Source organism: Mesoplodon bidens (genome assembly GCF_964165515.1).
Source record: "Mesoplodon bidens genome assembly, chromosome: 5".
In the NCBI taxonomy this organism is placed as follows: domain Eukaryota; kingdom Metazoa; phylum Chordata; class Mammalia; order Artiodactyla; family Ziphiidae; genus Mesoplodon; species Mesoplodon bidens.
In genome coordinates, this window is record NC_138161.1 from 59,877,923 (window position 1) to 59,897,715 (window position 19,793).

General features: G+C 36.4%; 1 protein-coding gene across 1 annotated transcript in view; it reads right to left on the minus strand.

The window, feature by feature from the left end:
* Positions 1-4,094: 4,094 nt before the first annotated feature.
* The window catches only part of CD200R1 (CD200 receptor 1), a 33,541-nt gene continuing 17,842 nt past the window's right edge, over positions 4,095-19,793 (minus strand). Inside the window, exons 2-8 of the mRNA XM_081235870.1 lie at positions 17,394-17,477; positions 16,259-16,318; positions 10,941-11,258; positions 10,574-10,825; positions 6,637-6,742; positions 5,872-5,917; positions 4,095-5,204 (exon numbers count right to left, since the gene is read on the minus strand). Of these exons, the coding sequence (XP_081091996.1) occupies positions 5,064-5,204; positions 5,872-5,917; positions 6,637-6,742; positions 10,574-10,825; positions 10,941-11,258; positions 16,259-16,318; positions 17,394-17,477 (1,007 nt within the window). The 3' untranslated portion in view covers positions 4,095-5,063. The remainder of the gene's footprint in view (positions 5,205-5,871; positions 5,918-6,636; positions 6,743-10,573; positions 10,826-10,940; positions 11,259-16,258; positions 16,319-17,393; positions 17,478-19,793) is intronic.

Sequence of the window (19,793 nt, forward strand, 5' to 3'; positions counted from 1 at the left end):
CCCATATTTGCATGCAACGTTTGTCATACAAATTTCATGACCTGTAAAGGCTGTCCCTCCAATGTCCCACCTGAGAGATGATGATTTGTTAGTTGCCTTGAAATAGTGAATAGATTTCCCTAACACAGTGAAATAGTGAATAGATGGTCCCTAACATTTCCTTAAAGTACCAACTACTTTCCTCTGCCCTGCCCTCTCCAAAAAACTACTTAAAAAAAAAAGTAACCCATATCTTGTGCCCAAGTCCTATGTTTCTTGATACATGTAACTCTAGCAAGGGCTTATTAATAGTTTCCTTTAAACAATTGAATTCTATCTTCAGATTATTAAAGATTACTCCCAGTGTGGAACTGAGTATAAAACACTGAATAGAGTTGATCAAAATCAATTAAGATAATATCTTGAAAAGGAAAGGAAAGGAAGTATCTGTAAAGGGAGCAAAGAAGAAGAGAGGGGCAGATATCAGAGGTGAGAGACAGATGCTGGAGAAACGGAAGTGTGCGTGTGTCCCTAGGAGACTAGATATTAAAGTGGGAACAAATGAGAAAAAGTTGAGAAAATAAAATGGATTACTTGGTTGATCGGATGGGTATAGAGAAGCAAGCTAAAAAGCTAAGTTGAAGGACAAGTTTCTATCATCTATAGGAAGCTGTATAAGACAAGGGCACCAGTTTTCTCAAGGATTTGAAAAGAGAATAAAGTCTCCTTGAAAAAAAATTCTATGTAAAGTCCCCCAATGTATTAAGAGTGCTTAATACATTATGATTTCTCCATACTATGCAATTATTTTAATGGTGGTAAAAGATAAAATGTTCACAGTATATTTAATTGTAAATGAGGTGATAAAACTATACATTGTAAAGCCCATTTAAAAAATATGTATCTGGTGTGTATCTGGTGTGCCTAGTAAAAGTGGGAAGTACGCTGAAAAAAAAATGAAACTGGGGTCTATATCTCAAATCTTGATGTTAGTAAATTTAGGATAATAGAAAGGAAGTTGGTTGCAAACTTATAGAACTTACTGGCCTAATTTCAGAAGCTGCAACACATGGATGGAATAAAATAATTTGAGGTATTATTATATACATGATCCATCCATAAGGGATACCTCTAATTAATTAGGATATTCTGTAGTTCATCACTACACCTAAGTTTTAGGGGAATTCACACCCTTTCAAAATTGTTCTTTAGTATCTCTGACAGAGATTTAATATAGTATTTGGGAGTTGGTGGTTGTCATTTCTAACATCAGTCATAGGAAGTTTTTTAAAAACAAACTCATCACCTCACATAGTACCTTTCTTTGTATACTTGAAATTAGCAAGTTTTGAGTATACAATACAGTATCATTAACTATAGTCACCACGCTGTACATTAGATTCCCAGAACTTATTCATCTTATAATTGAAGGTATGTACCCTTTGACCAACATCTCCCCATTTCCCCAACATCCCAACCCCTGATAATCACCATTCTACTCTGTTTCTATGATTTTGACTTTTTTTCCCTTAGATTCCACATATAAGTGATACAATGCAACATTCGTCTTTCTCTCTCTGGCCTATTTCACTTAGCATAATGCCTTCCAGCTTCATCCATATTGTCACAGATGATAGGATTTCCTTTCTTTTTAAAGGCTGAATAATAATCCATTACATGTATATACCACATTTTCTTGATCCATTCATCCGCCAACACACTCTTAGGTTATTTCCATACCTTGGCTATTATGAATAATGCTTCAGTGAAAATGAAAGTACAGATATCTCTTCAAGATAATAGTTTCATTTCCTTTGGATATATACTTAGAAGTAGGATTAGTGAATCATGTGGTAGTTCTAGTTTTAATTTCTTGAGGAATCTCCATACTGTTTTACATAGTGGTTTACCAGTTTACATTCCCATCAACAGTGCACAAGGGTTCCCTTTTCTTCACATCCTTGCCAGCATTTGTTACCTCTTTTCTTGTTGATGATAGCCATCCTAAAAGGTACAAGGTGATAGCTCATCATGACTTTGATTCGCATCTCCTTGATGACTAATGTTGAGCACCTTTTTGTGTACTTGTTGGCCATTTATATGTCTTCTTTGGAAAAATGTCTACTCATGTCCTTTGTCCAGTTTTAAATTAGAGTATTTGGTTTTGTTTTGTTTTGTTTTTGCTATTGGGTTGTATGAGTTCCTTATATATTTTGGATATTGACCTCCTATAGATACATGGTTTGCAAATATTTTGTTCCATTTCGTAGGTTGCCTTTCCATTTTTTATTGAGGCATAATTAACTCATATAACATTATATTAGTTTCAGGTGTACAACATAATGATTTGTTACTTGAATATATTATAAAACGATCATCACAATAAGTCCAGGTAACACATGTCACCACACATAGTTACAATTTTTTTCCTTATGTTGAGAACTTTTAAGATTTACTCTGTTGGCATCTTTCAAATGTGCAACACAGGGTATCATTAACTATAGTCACCATGCTGTACATTATATCCCCATGACTTCTTTATTTTATAACTGGAAGTTTATACCTTTTGACTCCCTTCACCCACCTCCTACCCCCCACCTCTGGCAACAACCAATCTATCCTCTGTATCTGTGAACTTGGTTTGGGGTTTTTTTGTTTTGTTTTGTTTTAGATTCTACATAAGTGAGTTCATATGGTATTTATCTTTCTTTGTCTGACTTATTCCACTCAGCATAATGCCCTCAAAGTCCACCCATGTTGTCACAAATAACAAGATTTCATTCTTTTTTTATGGCTGAATTATAATACATTGTAGGTATTTACCACATTTTCTTTATCCATGCATCCACCAGTGGACACTTAGATTGTTTCCATGTCTTGGCTACTGTAAATAATTGATCCAGCAAAGCAGAGTAAAAGAAAAAATAAAACAGAGCTGGGGGAGGAAACATAGTAAATGAGACATGTAAAGTAAGATTGTAAAAATATGGCCAAATATGTAAGTAATCACAAATGTGAATGGTTTAAATTCTCTCATTAAAAGTTTAAATTCGCCCTCACACTCATCAGAATGTCCATCATCAAAAAATCTGCAAACAATAAATGGAGAGGGTGTGGAGAAAAGGAACCCTCCTACACTGTTGGTGGGAATGTAAATTGGTACAGCCTCTATGGAGAACAGTATGGAGGTTCCTTAAAAAACTAAAAATAGAATTACCATATGACCCAGCAATCCCACTACTGGGCATATACCCAGAGAAAACCATAATTCAAAAAGACACATGCACCACAATGTTCATTGCAGCACCATTTACAATCGCCAGGACATGGAAGCAACCTAAATGTCCATCAACAGAGGAACAGATAAAGAAGATGTGGTACATATATACACAAAATATCATGTGTCGGGTGTCATTATTAGTTTTACATGCAAAATAGACTAAAAATCCTTTTAAGGATAAAGCCTAGAGGAACCAAAATGTCTTCAGGGAGACAAACATTAACAAAACAAAATAGCTGTCTTAAACATTTCAAATGGCACAATTAAAGAATGAAATGGATTTTGTTTTAATTTCTACCATGTTGAAAATTTTTAATTTTCAGTATCATTTTTTCCTGCTATGGAGTAAATAGACGTATTTTTCATAATTAAAACATATATTTAATAATATTAAAAATGATTAATATACACATTCCCAATTTTTTATTCCACAGAAAAATGTAGAAAAGGGTCATGTCATCCCATGGCTATTCCCTTAGCACATAGATCATATTTTATAAATATCCCAAGTCCTCCATAATGCATATTTAGCTGGTTATAAAAATTTGTTATTTGATAAATGCATCACAATAAAGTGCACACCATAAAAATACACATTTCCAATTTATCACATCTGTAAAACTATTAGGCATTAGATAGCAATACCTCTATAGAGATATAAGTTCAGAAGAAGCTAATGTCCTCACGTGTCTGTTCTCCCTCTCTCCCTCCCTCCGTCCCTCTCTCCCTCTCCCTCTCTCTCTCTCTCACACACACACACACAAGCATGAAAGAAAAATATAAATTCAGTTTTATTAAATAGTGAAATTCTTATTATAATCTTATATTAGCTAACAGTAGGTTGGCATTTTACAGATATTAAAATAACAGAAAAGGCACATTCAAACAGGGTTGGAGGGAATGTAAATTGACACAGTTTGACATATTAGTCAATAAAAGAAATGCACAAACCCTTTGACCTGGCAATTTCACTCAAGGAAATTATCTTACAAATATATTCAAACACATACAAAGAGATATAGTCACAAGAAACATTCTATGTAGCATTGTTTATAATAGCAAAACAAACAAAACAATCTAAATGTCACTCAAGGAAATTATCTTACAAATATATTCAAACACAAAGAGATATAGTCACAAGAAACATTCTATGTAGTATTGTTTATAATAGCAAAACAAACAAAACTTAATCTAAATGTCCACCACTAGAGTTGTGGTTAATTAAATTAAACTCCATTACATACAATGGAATTTTTTGTAACCATTAGGAAGAATGAGGTAGCTCTGCTTGTGTTGATATAAAAGATCTTCAGGATATATTATATTATTAGCTTTCTATAAGTACAGAACAAAACTATGGTATGTTCCCATTTGTGTCTTGACAGGATATGTGTATGTATATGTAACTGGACATATAAGTGCACACATATACCATGCACATATAGATATGACATATGCACATAGAAATTTTCTAGAAGATTACATAAAAACTGTTGGTTAATTGTTCCTTCTGTGGAGTTACTTGAGGTAACTCAGTTTTCATCATTTACTGTATTGAACAATTTGAATATTGTATCGTGAGCATGAGCTTTCTTTGTAATAATATCAGTTTTTCAAAGAACTACCTAGTAACAGCTAAAATTCTAAAATTTCAAATGTATAAGGATATGAATGCAAATCCTCTAGAATGTCTCTGTCTTCTAAGAATCTTTGAAAAGCTAATTTCAAAATAAGCCTTCCATTCCAGAACTCCAAGAAAATCAAAACAGTATCTGTACTGTATCTTGATTCATTTGTCCTGGCACTACACTTCAGGAACATATACAGTATGGAGACTCATCCCATCAACTTCACTTTGTAACACCTTAGACATCTTCACCCTGTTTGTAGTATCATAAAGTGGGTTGTTCTTCTCTGTGTAGCTGGCATAGGGCTGCATTTCATCCTAAGAAATAACCCAAAGTTAAAATCAATTCAAAAAAGCCAGAAATCAGTAACCACCTATGTTTTTCTAACAAGGGCCCACAGCTTTAGTGTCTACCAATAGTAGTCTCTGGGCTTACATGAACATAAGAGCAAGATTTTTCTAATATTTTATAAAAAAATTATTGATTATTTAAGTCTCAGTGTGACATGATAACAGTTGTCTGAAAGTAGGAGTGGAGAAGAATGGAGTGATATGAGAAGTATTTCAGAGGAGAGTGTCAAAGACTTAGTAAGCTATTGGCTATAAGAGATTATAGAGCTGGATAGGTTTTAAGCTTGGGTAAGAGAAATGATGATGGTATTGAAAAAAGGAGGCCAAGAATTAGAGCTGGTTTAATGGGAGAGGAAATACCAATTCAACTTCTCCAAAGATTACAGCCCAAATGAGGCAAACATTATGTCTTTTGTAGGATGCAGTTCTTGAAATAAAAATATGGATTTGGAGTGTATATAAATAGTACTTGGTGGATAATTAACAAAATAAGTACACCTGACAGCACTGTAAAGTTAGAATTTTTGCTTTTCAACTAAAATACTAATAATGATGCAAATTACAAATTATGTGACTAGATTTTCATACTACATAGCTTAAAAGTTTATAAATATTCTTTTTAATCTTATCTTACCTCCTCAACAACTGCAGTATGTTCTGTTTTTTTCAATTTACATTTTCTGCAAAAATAAAAATTAGCTGGAGTGAATGTCAAAACATTATTATTCAGATTGAAAATGGAAAAACAAAACAGTATGCTATTGACAATTGTGGTTCATTTTGATAGAAGCCTTAATAAATCTGAAATGAACTACCGGAAATGAGTGAAGAATGCTGCTTGTAAGTTAATTTGTCCAAATAAGGTAATTCTGGATTTTGGAAAGGGAAATGAAATTATGCAGAGAAGTTTGATGTAATAGAATATATGTGACACCTCATATTTGGTGTATGAAATGAATTATTGTAATTCTTTTCTCAAATAGAAAATAGCATGCACTGTCTCTCCCAAGATCCTGCCCTAAGTGGGCTGTGCTTGCATGTCTAATTCACTATGCTTGCATGTCTAAGTAACCTAGAAAAATCTCCCTCATCATTAGTGTAGTCCAAGTCTGTTATTTTCAGGACACACTTATTGATTATGAGAGAACTGAGGTTAACCTCTTTTTTTTAATTTTTATTTTATGTTGGACTATAGTTGATTTACAATGTTGTGTTAGTTTCAGGTGTACAGCAAAGTGATTCAGTTATACATATACATATATCGATTCTTTTTTACATTCTTTTCCCATTTAGGTTATTACAGAATATTGAGCAGAGTTCCTTTTTTACCTAGTCAGTTCCATTTTTCTGACTCTTTTTAATCCAATAAAGCAGGAGAAGTGAAAGGATCAGTCAGTACCTGCAGCCACTGATTTTCAAAAGCCAAATGGATCCAACGATGACCAAGATAATAAAAATAGGGGGGATGATACGTAAAATTCTTAAGTGTGCTGATGCTTTGGCATCTGTAAATGTAGACACAAAAATATATGATTTCCTATTATTCAGCAGTAGAAAGAAATGAGCTATCAAGCCATGAAATCATGGAGGAAAATTAAAAGCATATTACTAAGTGAAAGGAACCAATCTGAAAAGGCTAAATACTGTATGATTCCAACCATATGCCATTCTGGAAAATACAAAACTATGGAGTAAAAAGATCAGGGGTTGTTAGAAGTTAAGGTGGAAGGAGGAATAAATAGGTGGAACATAGAGGACTTTTATGACAGTGAAACTACACTATATGATACTATAACGGTGAATATATGGTATTTACACATTTGTCAAAACTCATAGAATGTGCACCTAGAATGAACCCTAATGTAAACTCTGGACTTTGAGTGATAATGATGTGTTAAGGTAGGGTCATTCATTATAACAAAGGTACAACCGCGGTGCGGGGGGATTTAGATAGACAGGGAGACCATGCATGTGTAGGGTCAAGGGTTATATGGGAACTCTGTACTTTCCACTCAATACTCCATCATCATAAAACTGCTCTAAAAAATAAAGTCTGTTTAAAAATTTTATATATAGCATGGTTCAAGAATGTCTCACAGTACATGAAATTCATTTCTGTGATTTTATTTGAAAAACTTTTGATCCATTTATAGTTCAAATAATTGTTATAATTAAATTGCTTTATCACCTCAGACTCTTAAGTTTTCAACAAGACATCATCTTGTGTCAGTATTTTGTTGCTTTAAGGATTCATGTGGTGAATTCCTGTAAGAGAGATGTGAAATTTACACCTCTCTGTTACAGTAATAGAGTGTTTCTCATCTCCAGTATTCAGAAATAAATAGAGTTGTAAGGAAGCTATTTGGATAAATAACCCTAATTCTGAACTCACCTTTCTTCCAGGGCATTGAAACTGAAATGAATGCAGGGCAGCAACTTTAAACTATTCACTGACTGCTGGCAGCAACACAAAGTTCAATCTGACAGGAGGACAAGTCAACCAAGGAATTGCCAGCTCTGAGAGGCTTTGAGACTGTGCTCCTGGTGTTTTGTGAATGCGGCTGGGGCAGCAGAGGGAGGTGAGTGGAGGCCACATCCAGTCCCTCCATCTTCCTTCAATACTTTGTTTTTAAATATTGGATTTTTATTTGAAAAAGTTTGGTTTTGCATTTTAAAATGACAACATTGTTTTGAAACCCTCTCTTTCAAACTAATGGGCTCTCTTTTATTGGAAGTGCACTAGCACAGGTGAAGGTCCACCCTGCGAGGAAGACATATCTGCACGGGGTGGGAGTGAACTAGAGAGTCCCTCCAGTTCTGAGATTCTATAAATATGACATCATATTGTAATACTGGGTGGTCGGACTTCATACATAACCAGTGGCAATTACTCTTCTCAGTAAATACTGCTAAACTATTAATATGTATATAAAACTTTAAGAATAGGTATTAGAAAATTGTGGTTTAAACCCATGTGTTTTCCTCTTCTCCTTTCTTAACACTTACTAAAATATCATCAGAGAATTTTTTAAAGTATAGACTTGCAAAGACAAAGAGAACATGGATGAAGACAAGAGCAGATGAAAGATTTCAACTTGTTTTTAGGGTGAAAAATGAACAGAAGAATGGCCAATAATTCAGAGTGAAATAAGTATAAACCTTAGTGAACTCCAGGAAGACTCTAGAGTAGGAAAGGCCAAATATAGAGAAGGGGGAATGTAGGGACTGAAGCGTGGAGCGAAAGTTAGAAGCTTCCTTGAAGGTCTGTATTAAGAACAGATGGGCTGCCAAGTCTCCTCCCAGCCCACGCAAGCAGGTCTCACACCTTCCCCAACCAGCAGAAAACAGGAAGTGTGGCCCAAAAAAGATGAACTGGAGAAACTCCAGAGTGTCAAGGATCCAGACATAATGGAGGGTGAAGATGAAGTGTCATTAAAAGAAAGTTGAGTTCTGAACAGTCACACACACACACACACACACACACACACACACACACACACACACACACACACACACACACACACACACACACACACACACACACACACACACACACACACACACACACACACACACACACACACACACACACACACACACACACACACACACACACACACACACACACCACTTCCCTCTCCTCCCTGCTCCCAGAACATTGATAGTCAGGATTATCCCTCCTAGGCAAGAGACTGGAGAGTTATTTTCTGCAGAGTCTATATAGCCTCAGAGAAAAGATCTTCAGGTACATAAGGAAATAAGGAATCCCCAATTTTAAAACAATCACCTGTTTTCACCCTATAGAAACCTACTAACTAACAAACCCACTCACAGATAATATAGCTTCCAATCAGCTCCTTAGTGCTCACTTTGAAGTGAACAGATAGCCAAGGAGTTAAGGAAAGCCTTGTATGTGGAAGAAAGATTAAAACAAACAAACGTCAGGAAGGCAGAAGGAACTCAGATTACACAGACGTGGCATCAACCAGAGGACTGAGGGAAAGAGAACATCCAGGACAGTAGCTGTGCAGCATGTCTCGTGACCAACCAGGCCAGATTAGAACAAGAGCGTGTAAAAACTCAAGAAAGAATGTCTTCAAGAAAAAAAAAATGGAACTGACATTACCTAACAAATCTGACCATGTGGAAAGCAGTATTAAGAGGCGTTTTCTAGGGTTTTGTTTTGTTTTGCTTTTAGTGTTAGTGATCATTAATAATAGGTACATGCATTATTAAGGAAATGAAAAAGGAAAGCAATTAAGGCCAGGAAAAACAAAAAGTTATTCAAAAATGAAAGTATGAGTTTATCTCTTGATTCAGAGCTTAACAAAACATACATGTTCAAAATAATGTAAACACTGGCTATTTAATTTAACCAAAAATTGCTATTTTACTATATATGAATGGTGAGGGAAGAGAAGGTAAAGTTAAATCCTCATCTACCGTAAGAGGAAGTGGGTACACTAGGTTTAAATTTGCTATATTAAGAAATAGCAGCACAACCATGTTGTTTATAAAAACTGAGTCAATTACTAGAAGAAACACTTGAAGATCTGAAAGTACTTGTCTCTAGAGAGTTGTGTAAAAATGGAGAGGTGGGGTTGGAGAGGCAGAGATGGCTAATGTTCTTCATGGTAGCCTTATAGAACAACGTAGACTTTAAACTATATGAGTTATGTTGATTAGAATAATGCTTTTTATAACAAAAAATAAGAGTAGATGGGAGCAGAGAGTAGAGAAACTAAACTGTAATGAACTGAATCATAGATACTATTGTAAGACATTAAAGAAATTTCACTGGAAGAGCCTGGAGGAGAAAATTCTACCAGACTGAAAATTCATGAAGATAATTTATGAGCAACATTATTCTCCTAATAAAATAATAATTATTTGTTTAAAATTACCCATTATCCTTCTATTAAAACCATAAGTATTTATGTAAATGTACACTACACAAGCCAATTTAGTAGTACAGAAGAGAACATTAAAAGAAGAATAAATTGGGAAGTTCACTAGTGGCCTAGTGGTTAGGATTCAGGCTTTCACTACCATGGCCCAGTTCGAATCCCTGGTCCCAGAACTGAGATCCCAGAAGCTGTGCAGCATGGCCGAAAAAAGAAGTAGAATAAATTGCATTTGATAATATGACTTTTTACAATAAGTTTTTATATTATTCTTCCAGGCAATCTCTTTACTTTGAGGAGGAAAGGGAGATAAAGTGGAGGGTGGAAAGGACATCCTTGAATGAAATTTCTCCGCACACTCCTTTTTCCTTCTTAAGGTAACTCTTCTGAAAGAATGGAAAGATCAAAAACAAAACTAGAAAAATTACTAACCTTGATCCAGCTCTATGGACAGACTCTTGTTGCCAGTCAAGTGGGAGACAGAACAGGACACATTAGGTACACGGCGGCCCTCCCAGTAGCATGTACTCTGGATGGTCACTGTGCCATTGCCCCAATGACGTTTTTGCTCAGTGACACAATCTCCCTCTGGGGTCCAGGAGATCTGTGCAGCTGGCTTTCCTGCAACTGCCTTGCACACTGCAGTTCCATTCTCAGTTTGAACCAGGGTCACCTCAGGGGGCACTGCAGAAATGTAGGGGAAATGCTTCAGTCTTAACACATGGGACATGGGATTCGGAGATTTGTTTCAGCCCAAAATCTGGTTATCTGAAACACCACAATATATGACGTTCCTTACCTAACACTTGGAGGTGATATCCACGATGGAAATTCCCATTAGGTATTACCATTTGACACCTGTAATACCCATCATGAGTGATGGCCACTGGATCAATCTGAAGGGCAGGATTCTCGTCAAGTCTGGAGGCCCAGGTTATTCTCTCATCGGTACAATTTCCTCCCTTGGTCTCATTTGTATCACCCCTGAAGGCTCTGAAGCAGGGCAACTTGTCTCTGAGGACTATTTCCCATGTTGTTAGCAGTATACTTGTCCACAGCACAAGAGGGCAAGAGAGCACAGTCTTTGTACCCACTAGTACTGATAGTGAAGTGTTAACTGTACACACACACACAAAGACACACATGCACAAACAGAGAATAATAAGAGAAAAGCTTGATAAAGAATTTCAGTGTTAAAATTTATTCACAGCATATTACATGAAATTGTACTTGAACATTACTTTGCGTGGTCTTATTCCAGAAATATTAGACTTACGTAAGAAATTAACATTCATGAAGTATACATAAAGTATTAAACCCATCCAAAGATTAACCAACTTCCTCCAGTATTATGCGTCACTAGGAAAACAACATGAATTATATATGTGACAAAATTGTTTAAAGTGTTATGAAATTAATTCAGGAGATTTGATCTATAAGACAAACAGATGAGAATGCAGAATCTAAATTAAAAGACAAAGGCAGTTTTCTAAATCTAATCTTTTGGCTTCAGAGACTATTAGATTTATCATACAACTCATGCTCCTCAGGGGGGAAAAAATTGAATAATTAGTGATGTGGTTTTCTCCTCCTAAGTTCTGATGAAAGTGAAAAATCAGTAACATCAAAACTAAACACCTATCCTTAAGGGTGGCAATTCAGACAAACATAAATGTGGAAAGATATGGTACTTTCATTAAAAATAGCTAAGATGGCAATCAGGCTGAACAAAGTGGAAATTATTTTGTTTAATTTTTATTCAGAGAATCACAAAATCAGTTAAATCAACAGATTTTATTTATTTATATAAAGAATAAAAATTTCCTTTATTCTTCCTAACACCTCAGATGTACTTCCTAAGTCTACAAAACAACACTGAAAAGCACTTGCTCTGTCTTTCAGATGTAAATATGCACACTTAAGTATGTATTTACATACAAACATGCATATTTTAATTTATATATATATATAAATTGAGATGTGTATTGCATATCATACTGTGTATATTTTCCTAAGTCTTTTGCTTTTTTGTTGATATATAATAGACCTATCACCATATCAGTATACCTACATCAATCTCACTCTTTTTTTTATTAATAAATTTTTATTGGAGTGTAGTTGCTTTACAATGTTGTGTTAGGAAAACTGGACAGCTACATGTACAAGAATGAAATTAGAACACTCCCTAACACCATACACAAAAATAAACTCAGAGTGGATTAAAGACCTAAATGTAAGGCCAGACACTATCAAACTCTTAGAGGAAAACATACGAAGAACACTCTGCATAAATCGCAGCAAGATCCTTTTTGATCCACCTTCTAGGGTAGTGGAAATAAAAACAAAAATAAACGCGTGGAACCTAATGAAACTTAAAAGCTTTTGCACAACAAAGGAAACCATAAACAAGACAAATAAACAACCCTCAGAATGGGAGAGAAATTTTGCAAATGAAGCAACTGACAAAGGATTAATCTCCAAACATACAAGAAGCTCATGCAGCTCAACATCAAAAAAACAAACAACCCAATCCAAAAATGGGTGGAAGACCTAAATAGATATTTCTCCAAAGAAGATGTACAGATGGCCGACAAACACATGAAAAGATAATCAACATCACTAATTATTAGAGAAATGCAAATCAAAACTACAATGAGGTATCACTTCACACCGGTCAGAATGGCCATCATCAAAAAATCTACAAACAGTAAATGGCAGAGAGGGTGTGGAGAAAAGAGAACCCTCTTACACTGTTGGTGGGAATGAAAATTGATACAGCCACTATGGAAAATAATATGGAGCTTCCTTAAAAAACTAAAAATAGAACTACCATATGACCCAGCAATCCCACTACTGAGCATATAGCCAGAGAAAACCATAATTCAAAAAGACACATGCACCCCAATGTTCGTAGCAGCACTATTTACAATAGCCAGGACATGGATGCAGCCTAAATGTCCATAAACAGAGGAATAGATAAAGAAGATGTGGTACATATATACAATTGAATATTACTCAGCCATAAAAAGGAACGAAATTGGGTCATTTGTGGAGACGTGGGTGGACCTAGAGAGTGTCATACAGAGTGAAGTAAGTCAGAAAGAGAAAAATAAATATCATATATTAATGCATATATGTGGAATCTAGAAAAATGGTATAGATGACCTTATTTGCAAAGCAGAAATAGAGATACAGACATAGAGAACAAATGTATGGATACCAAGGGAGAAAGGGGCGGGGTGGGAGGAATTGGGAGATTGGGATTGACACATATATACTATTGATACCATGTATAAAATAGACAGCTGATGGGAACATATTGTAAAGAACAGGGAACTCTACTTAATGCACTGTGGTGTCCTAAATGGGAGGGAAATCCAAAAGAGAGGGGATATATGTATATGTATGGCTGATTCATTTTGATGTACAGTAGAAGCTAACACAACATTGTAAAGCAACTATACTCCAATAAAAATTAATAAGGGCTTCGCTGGTGGCGCAGTGATTGAGAGTCTGCCTGCCAATGTAGGGGACAAGGGTTCGTGCCCCGGTCCGGGAAGATCCCACATGCCGCGGAGCGGCTGGGCCCGTGAGCCATGGCCGCTGAGCCTGCGCATCTGGAGCCTGCGCATCCGGAGCCTGTGCTCCGCAACGGGAGAGGCCACAACAGTGAGAGACCTGTGTACCGCAAAAAAAAAAAAAAAAAAATTAACTAATAAAAATAAACAGATTTTTAAATAATCTGTAATTTCTTTAGTTTGACCACCTCACAAAAATGAAAAATGATGATGCCAAGTGGTAAGAAATGCTTAGAAGTATTTTTCTAGAAAAAAAGTACTATAGTATATAAATACAAATCAATGCAAAAACAAGGATTAGTTTCCTCTGTAAATTTTCTATAAAAAGGATTTTATTGCAAGCATGTAATAGTGTCAAATATGGCCTTTCAGTGAGTTCCCCTTCCTTCCTATTCATTCACACATATACTCCCTGACAGCTTGCTGTGAACCTTGCTCACAGATTTTGTTTCCATACATTCAGTATCATTATCAGGATTAAATATAGCATTGACCTATTTTTCCATATTTTAAAGTACAAATTAAAACCAGCAAGCATCTCCTAATGTAGAAGCTCACGCTTTCCCATAAGCTGACATGTGTACCTGACAGAAAGGGGTTTGCTGACAGGTGATTAGGTGTATCTGTCACAAGTCACCTGTAACGAAGGAGAGCATCATTGATATCATCAGTTTAACATGAACAGAACCAGCTGTGGTACGGCAAAATTTTTATGTGGATGAAGCTTATTTTTTCTAAACTTTGCATTTAATATTTCTCCTATCCTCTTTTGGTGTCATCTTCCCCCTCTGTGATGTACTCAAGCCTTTGCATTTCATGGCCATATAAAGATCATATTACTAGATGAAGGAAGAGGGAGGATTTTAATGCAGATCTAAGAGGGCAGGCAAATCCATGCTCTTCCCATCACTCCAAGTGGCATCTCCTCATAGCAAGAAAGTCCAATTTGGCAAAGGCTTGGAGAGAAGCAAGAACATGGCTTGTTAGAGAACTGCTAGAGGTCGGGTGTGGGAAGCACATATGTGTATAAGGGAATCGTGATTAGATAAAACCAGAAAAATAAGAGACTGACGAGATAGCAAGTTGTGAATGTCCTGTTGTTCTTGGGATTTGGAAGTTTAGCTTATAAGCAGTGTAAGGCTTTAATATTTAACCTCAGTATCTGACTCATTTTTGTAAAAGAAAGTTCTTGCTAATCAAACAAACATGTATTTGAATAGGGGCACAGTATCCGAAGAAGTAACTCTAATGGTGAGGATTCCAAGCACTGCAGATATTCTCTGTTCTTTCACTTTCCTCCATTCTATAAACTTCAGTCAATCACCCTACACCTATAATGATAGTTCTTACGTTATTGTTATTTTTTCACCCTTTCTTCATCCTCTTCTTTCCTTTTTCATACCTGTTGTGATAAGTTACACAATGGCCAGTACCTCTACAACACTCAGTGGGTTTGGCACCTGTCTGACAGATATATTCTCCATATGCTCCTGTGATCAGCTAGGGTGATTTCACTTCCTGCTTCACTGAGAAGATAGTAGATTCTCATCTCTGCTCCCAAACCAGCAGTCACATCCCATCTTTTCTGCATCCTTTGCCTACGAATATCTTCCAGTCTCATCCAGCCTTATGCACACTGACAAATTCTTATTGGCTTTGGGGCATTTCCTTTCTTTTCTCACAACCATAGCCTAGATTAAGTCCTCATTGCCATGTACCTGGATTGCTGCAAAGGCCTCCTAACTTCTCTCTCTGTCTCAAAACCCTTCTCCTTTCAGTTCATACCTTACACTGCAGCCAGTACTTCATTCTGTAACACAGATGTGATTCCCTCAACTCTAAAACCCTCCAGAGATCTCTCACTGTCTGAAGAATAAGTTCAAATGTCTTCGTATTGGCTTTGAAAGCCCTCTTTTTCACATTGACTCACTTTGCAATCTTATCACCCACTACATTCCCCCAAAACTGCAGAAAAAAACACCAAGCACAATTCCATTTCTATGTCATTTCTCACATCGTTTTCACTCTCTAAGGTGCCCTACATGATGCTCTTTTTCTATTAAAGTACTCTACCTTTAAGACCTGATTCACATGCTACATCATCTGTGAGGCCTTCTCTAAGCCTTGATGCTTAATCACTCCCTCTGTACACTCCTGGTACACTCGATGTGAGTGCTTACCTCCTCTGCCTGTGTGATAACTGTGCTCCTGTCGGGGTTCCCCCACAAAACTGAGCTCCCTGGGGGCTCTCTGATAGTCTTGCTCATCTTGCTTATCTTCATGTTCCCCACAAAGCCTAGCACAGTGCCTGATAGAGAAAGCTCCACAGTCTTCCAGTGGAATTGAACTGTTTTAGGGGAAGATGGGTGAGGTCGTTCAGGTCCCTCATCCCACAGCATTCAGATCACCATATTCTTCAACTAGGCACAAGGCTGGACTTGGTCCAGACCATCGACTATGTTTCTAAGGAAGCTCAACATTCCATGCTTCAGTGCTGGCCTCAAAAAACAAACAAACCAACAAACAAACAGCATACTACCTTCTGCAGGGGGTGTTACAGTGCTCTGCTTTCTGTCCATAGATGAAGTAATTGTTGAAGCTAGAAAATATTCAGAGGAAAGTAGGTGAAATCAATTTTAGATATTTAAATGGAGTGAAAACCATTATTTCTCCACAAGACTTGTATGCAACATGATAGAAAATCAACAAACCATAACTAAAGTTACACAAAAATCCTTGAAAAAGAGAAATTAGAAGCTGTTCCATCACTATATGGAAAAAAACCTGAACATTTGAAAATTACATTTATAAGCTGTTAATCAATGATTCCCCATTTATGTGACACCTCATTTTATACGTAAAACTATTCTGTACAAGGTAACGCAGCCTCCACCCATTCCCTAGTCATAATGGATTCGTCCATCATGGGCACCTCACATGAGTTGGGCTGATGATAGTCCTCCTTCCAGATGCCACACCCTGATTAAAATTGTCTGGTCCATTGGTAGGCACCTCACCCAGCAGGACAAATCAGAGTACTTTCTCAAGAATTTTGAAACCAGAATTGAGAAGAATAGTTCATCCCTCTTTCTCCCCCATTTTTATACTGTGACAGTTAATTTTATGTGACAACTTGGCTAGGACACAGTACCCAGGTACTTGGTCAAAAATTATTTGAGATTTTTCTGTGAAGGTACTTTTTATCAGTAGACTTTGAGTAAAGTAAATTACCCTCCATAATGTAGGTGGGCCTCATCCAATCAGTTGAAGGTTTTAATAGAAAAAGACTAACCTTCTGGGAAAGGGAATTCTGCCAGCAGTCTGCCTTCAGACTCAAACTGCAACTCTTCCCTGGGTCTCTAGCCTGCTGGCCTACCCTGCATATTTTGGACTTGTCAAGCCTCTGCAATCATGTAAGCCAATTCCTTAAAGTAACACAACCTCTCTCTCTCTCTCTCTCTCTCTCTCTCTCTCTCTCTCATCTCTATCTCTATCTCTCTCTGAATCTCTCTCTACAGGATGTATGCCCAACACACATGTACATCCTGTTCTGTTTATCTCAGGAACACTGACTAATACACCTACCTTGGGGTTAAAAAGTAAAACTATACATGAAAACTATACAAGCATCAAGCATTCTTCTATTAGAATTATCATTAAAAGGTGAGCATTACCCCAACTGTAATTAACCTTGACCATCTGCTGCATTAATGAGTTGTTTGATGTAACAAGATCTTCCATTACTGCACTTATGCATTCTGAAAAGACATATGGAGTAAAGAGAGGAATATGCATTAGTATTTCTGACTCCTACCTAAAATCACATTTTTTTCACATCCTTTGGGCTATTTTAGGGTTGCAGTTGCCAATAAATACATAAATTATGACAGGCAAGCAAAAGTCTCAGAAAAATTTGTCTCAGTATGAACTTCTGAATTGATCTTCCTACCTGTTTGGCATACCCCTACTTTCAGTCCAGAGTGCCCCTTACCACCCTCCTGTCTTTATATTCAAGTCAAAGTATTTCTTCTCCCAGGCTTATATGCATTTAATCTATCTCCAATTGTGAAAAAGTGTTTTACTATCTGGTACAGATTTTTCAGGCACCAGTGATGAGGTAGAAGAAGTTTAGAAGTGATGTGTTGGTTGGATGCTGGTATAGAGCAAAGAAAGGAGCTTCCTAAACATTGTTGAGATCACATCATATAGACAACTGTCTATTAAGTTCAAATTTTATAAGGCGAGCTCTAAGTGAGAACAAGCATTTTTAGCGTATCAACTCTTGGCAAATACTCACTAGGCATAGAGACATCATAATAAACAATAGCTTCTTCCCTCCATGAGCCTAAGGTCCAGGCGAGAAATTAGCTATGTAAACAATAATAACATAAAGTTGTTGGTATGATGATAGCAGTATACATAGTGTCCAGAAGATAAAAAGAAAAGATGTTTCATTCTAAGAGTGCAATAGTAAGAGACTAGGAAAGACTCTACAATAGATGATATTTGAGCTGGATCTTAGAAGATCAGTTTTCTAGGAAGGTAGAAGGAAAAAGAAAATTGCACAAAGAATGACATTTAGAGGAAGGGATGAAACCATGGGATTTTCAAAGAACTACACATTATGTATTATATTGCTATTATGTGAGAAAAACTGGATATGTGATTAGAATTGAGGCTGGATATTGGCGGGCTCTAACTATGGAAGACACAACACTCCTAAAAGTTTTCACAAGGAAATGATACACTTCTAATGCATCTACAATGGATGTATCTGTCCAGCAAAGAGAAACATTTTACAGTAAAATTCAGTGCACAGTGTTTTTCTGGAGAAATTTTGAATACACTACTTCTCTTAGCTACCATTTTCTTTTACAAAACATTGATAAATAATTTTTGAACACTCATGTTAGAAACAGATTTTTGGTAATTTGCACATGTTATTCATTTTAGTCTCTCCACATTGACAGGTATTATCATCCTCATTTTAGAGATGAAGAAATACAGATACACAGTGATGAAGCAATTTGGCCAAGGCCGCCCAACTTATAAGCTGCTCCAATTGCCCAATTATTTTCATGTAAGTAGTTCTTCCTGCAGTGAGTAGGAACCAAGGGTTGGATCCTAAGAAATACACCAGGATAAATACACTACCCAAATTGAGAGAGTTGGAGAAGAAAGTCCAAGCCATGTTTCTGTAGAAACACTGATAGACAACGGTCTGAAAAAGCAAATCAAAAGGCAAGTCCATAAAATCAGGATTATAATGGCACATGGATACAAGCATTATGAATGCTGGATCTGAATGGGAATAGTTAAGCTAAGGAGGAAGATTTGAGACAATTGCCAAAATTCATGGACCAAACCCACCACTCCCTCACAAGATTGTAAGCTCCAGGAGGGCAGGGATTTTCATCTATGTTGTTCATTCTTCATCCACAGTGCTTAGAAGAGTGATTTGCACAGCTCCCTTGCAGGTGTCTGGCTCAAGGTGGGTTTAAAATAAAGGTCAACACAACCCTATAGCAAGCTGGACTAAAGATATGGACAGTTAGTTTACAGAAAAAGAAGTATACATGTCTCTTAGTCATTTAGAAAGAAGCACAGCATCATTTATGGTAAAAGAAACACAAATTAAAGCTATGCAGAAATGCCATTTCTCACCAATGAGATCGTCAAAACCCAAAAGTTTGACAACATACTCTGTTTGCACAACTGTAGAGAGATAGGCATGCCAATATACTGCTGGTGGGAATGTAAAATGTTACCGATTCGATAATGGAAAATATGACAGTAAATAGCAAAGTTACATACGCATTTTCCTTTTGACGCAGCCATATCACTTCTCAGAATCTATCCCAAAGATATGCAGGCAACCGTATGAAAATATATGTATACAGAAGACTCGTCATTACAACATTGTAATAGCAAGACTTTTAGAAATAACCCAAATAGCCACCCATAAGGAACTAGTTGTCTAAATTATGGGACATCCACAAAATGAAGTATAATGAAACTCCTAAAAAGAATGAGAGATATCTTTATATTACTATTATGGAGTGATCTCCAGGGCA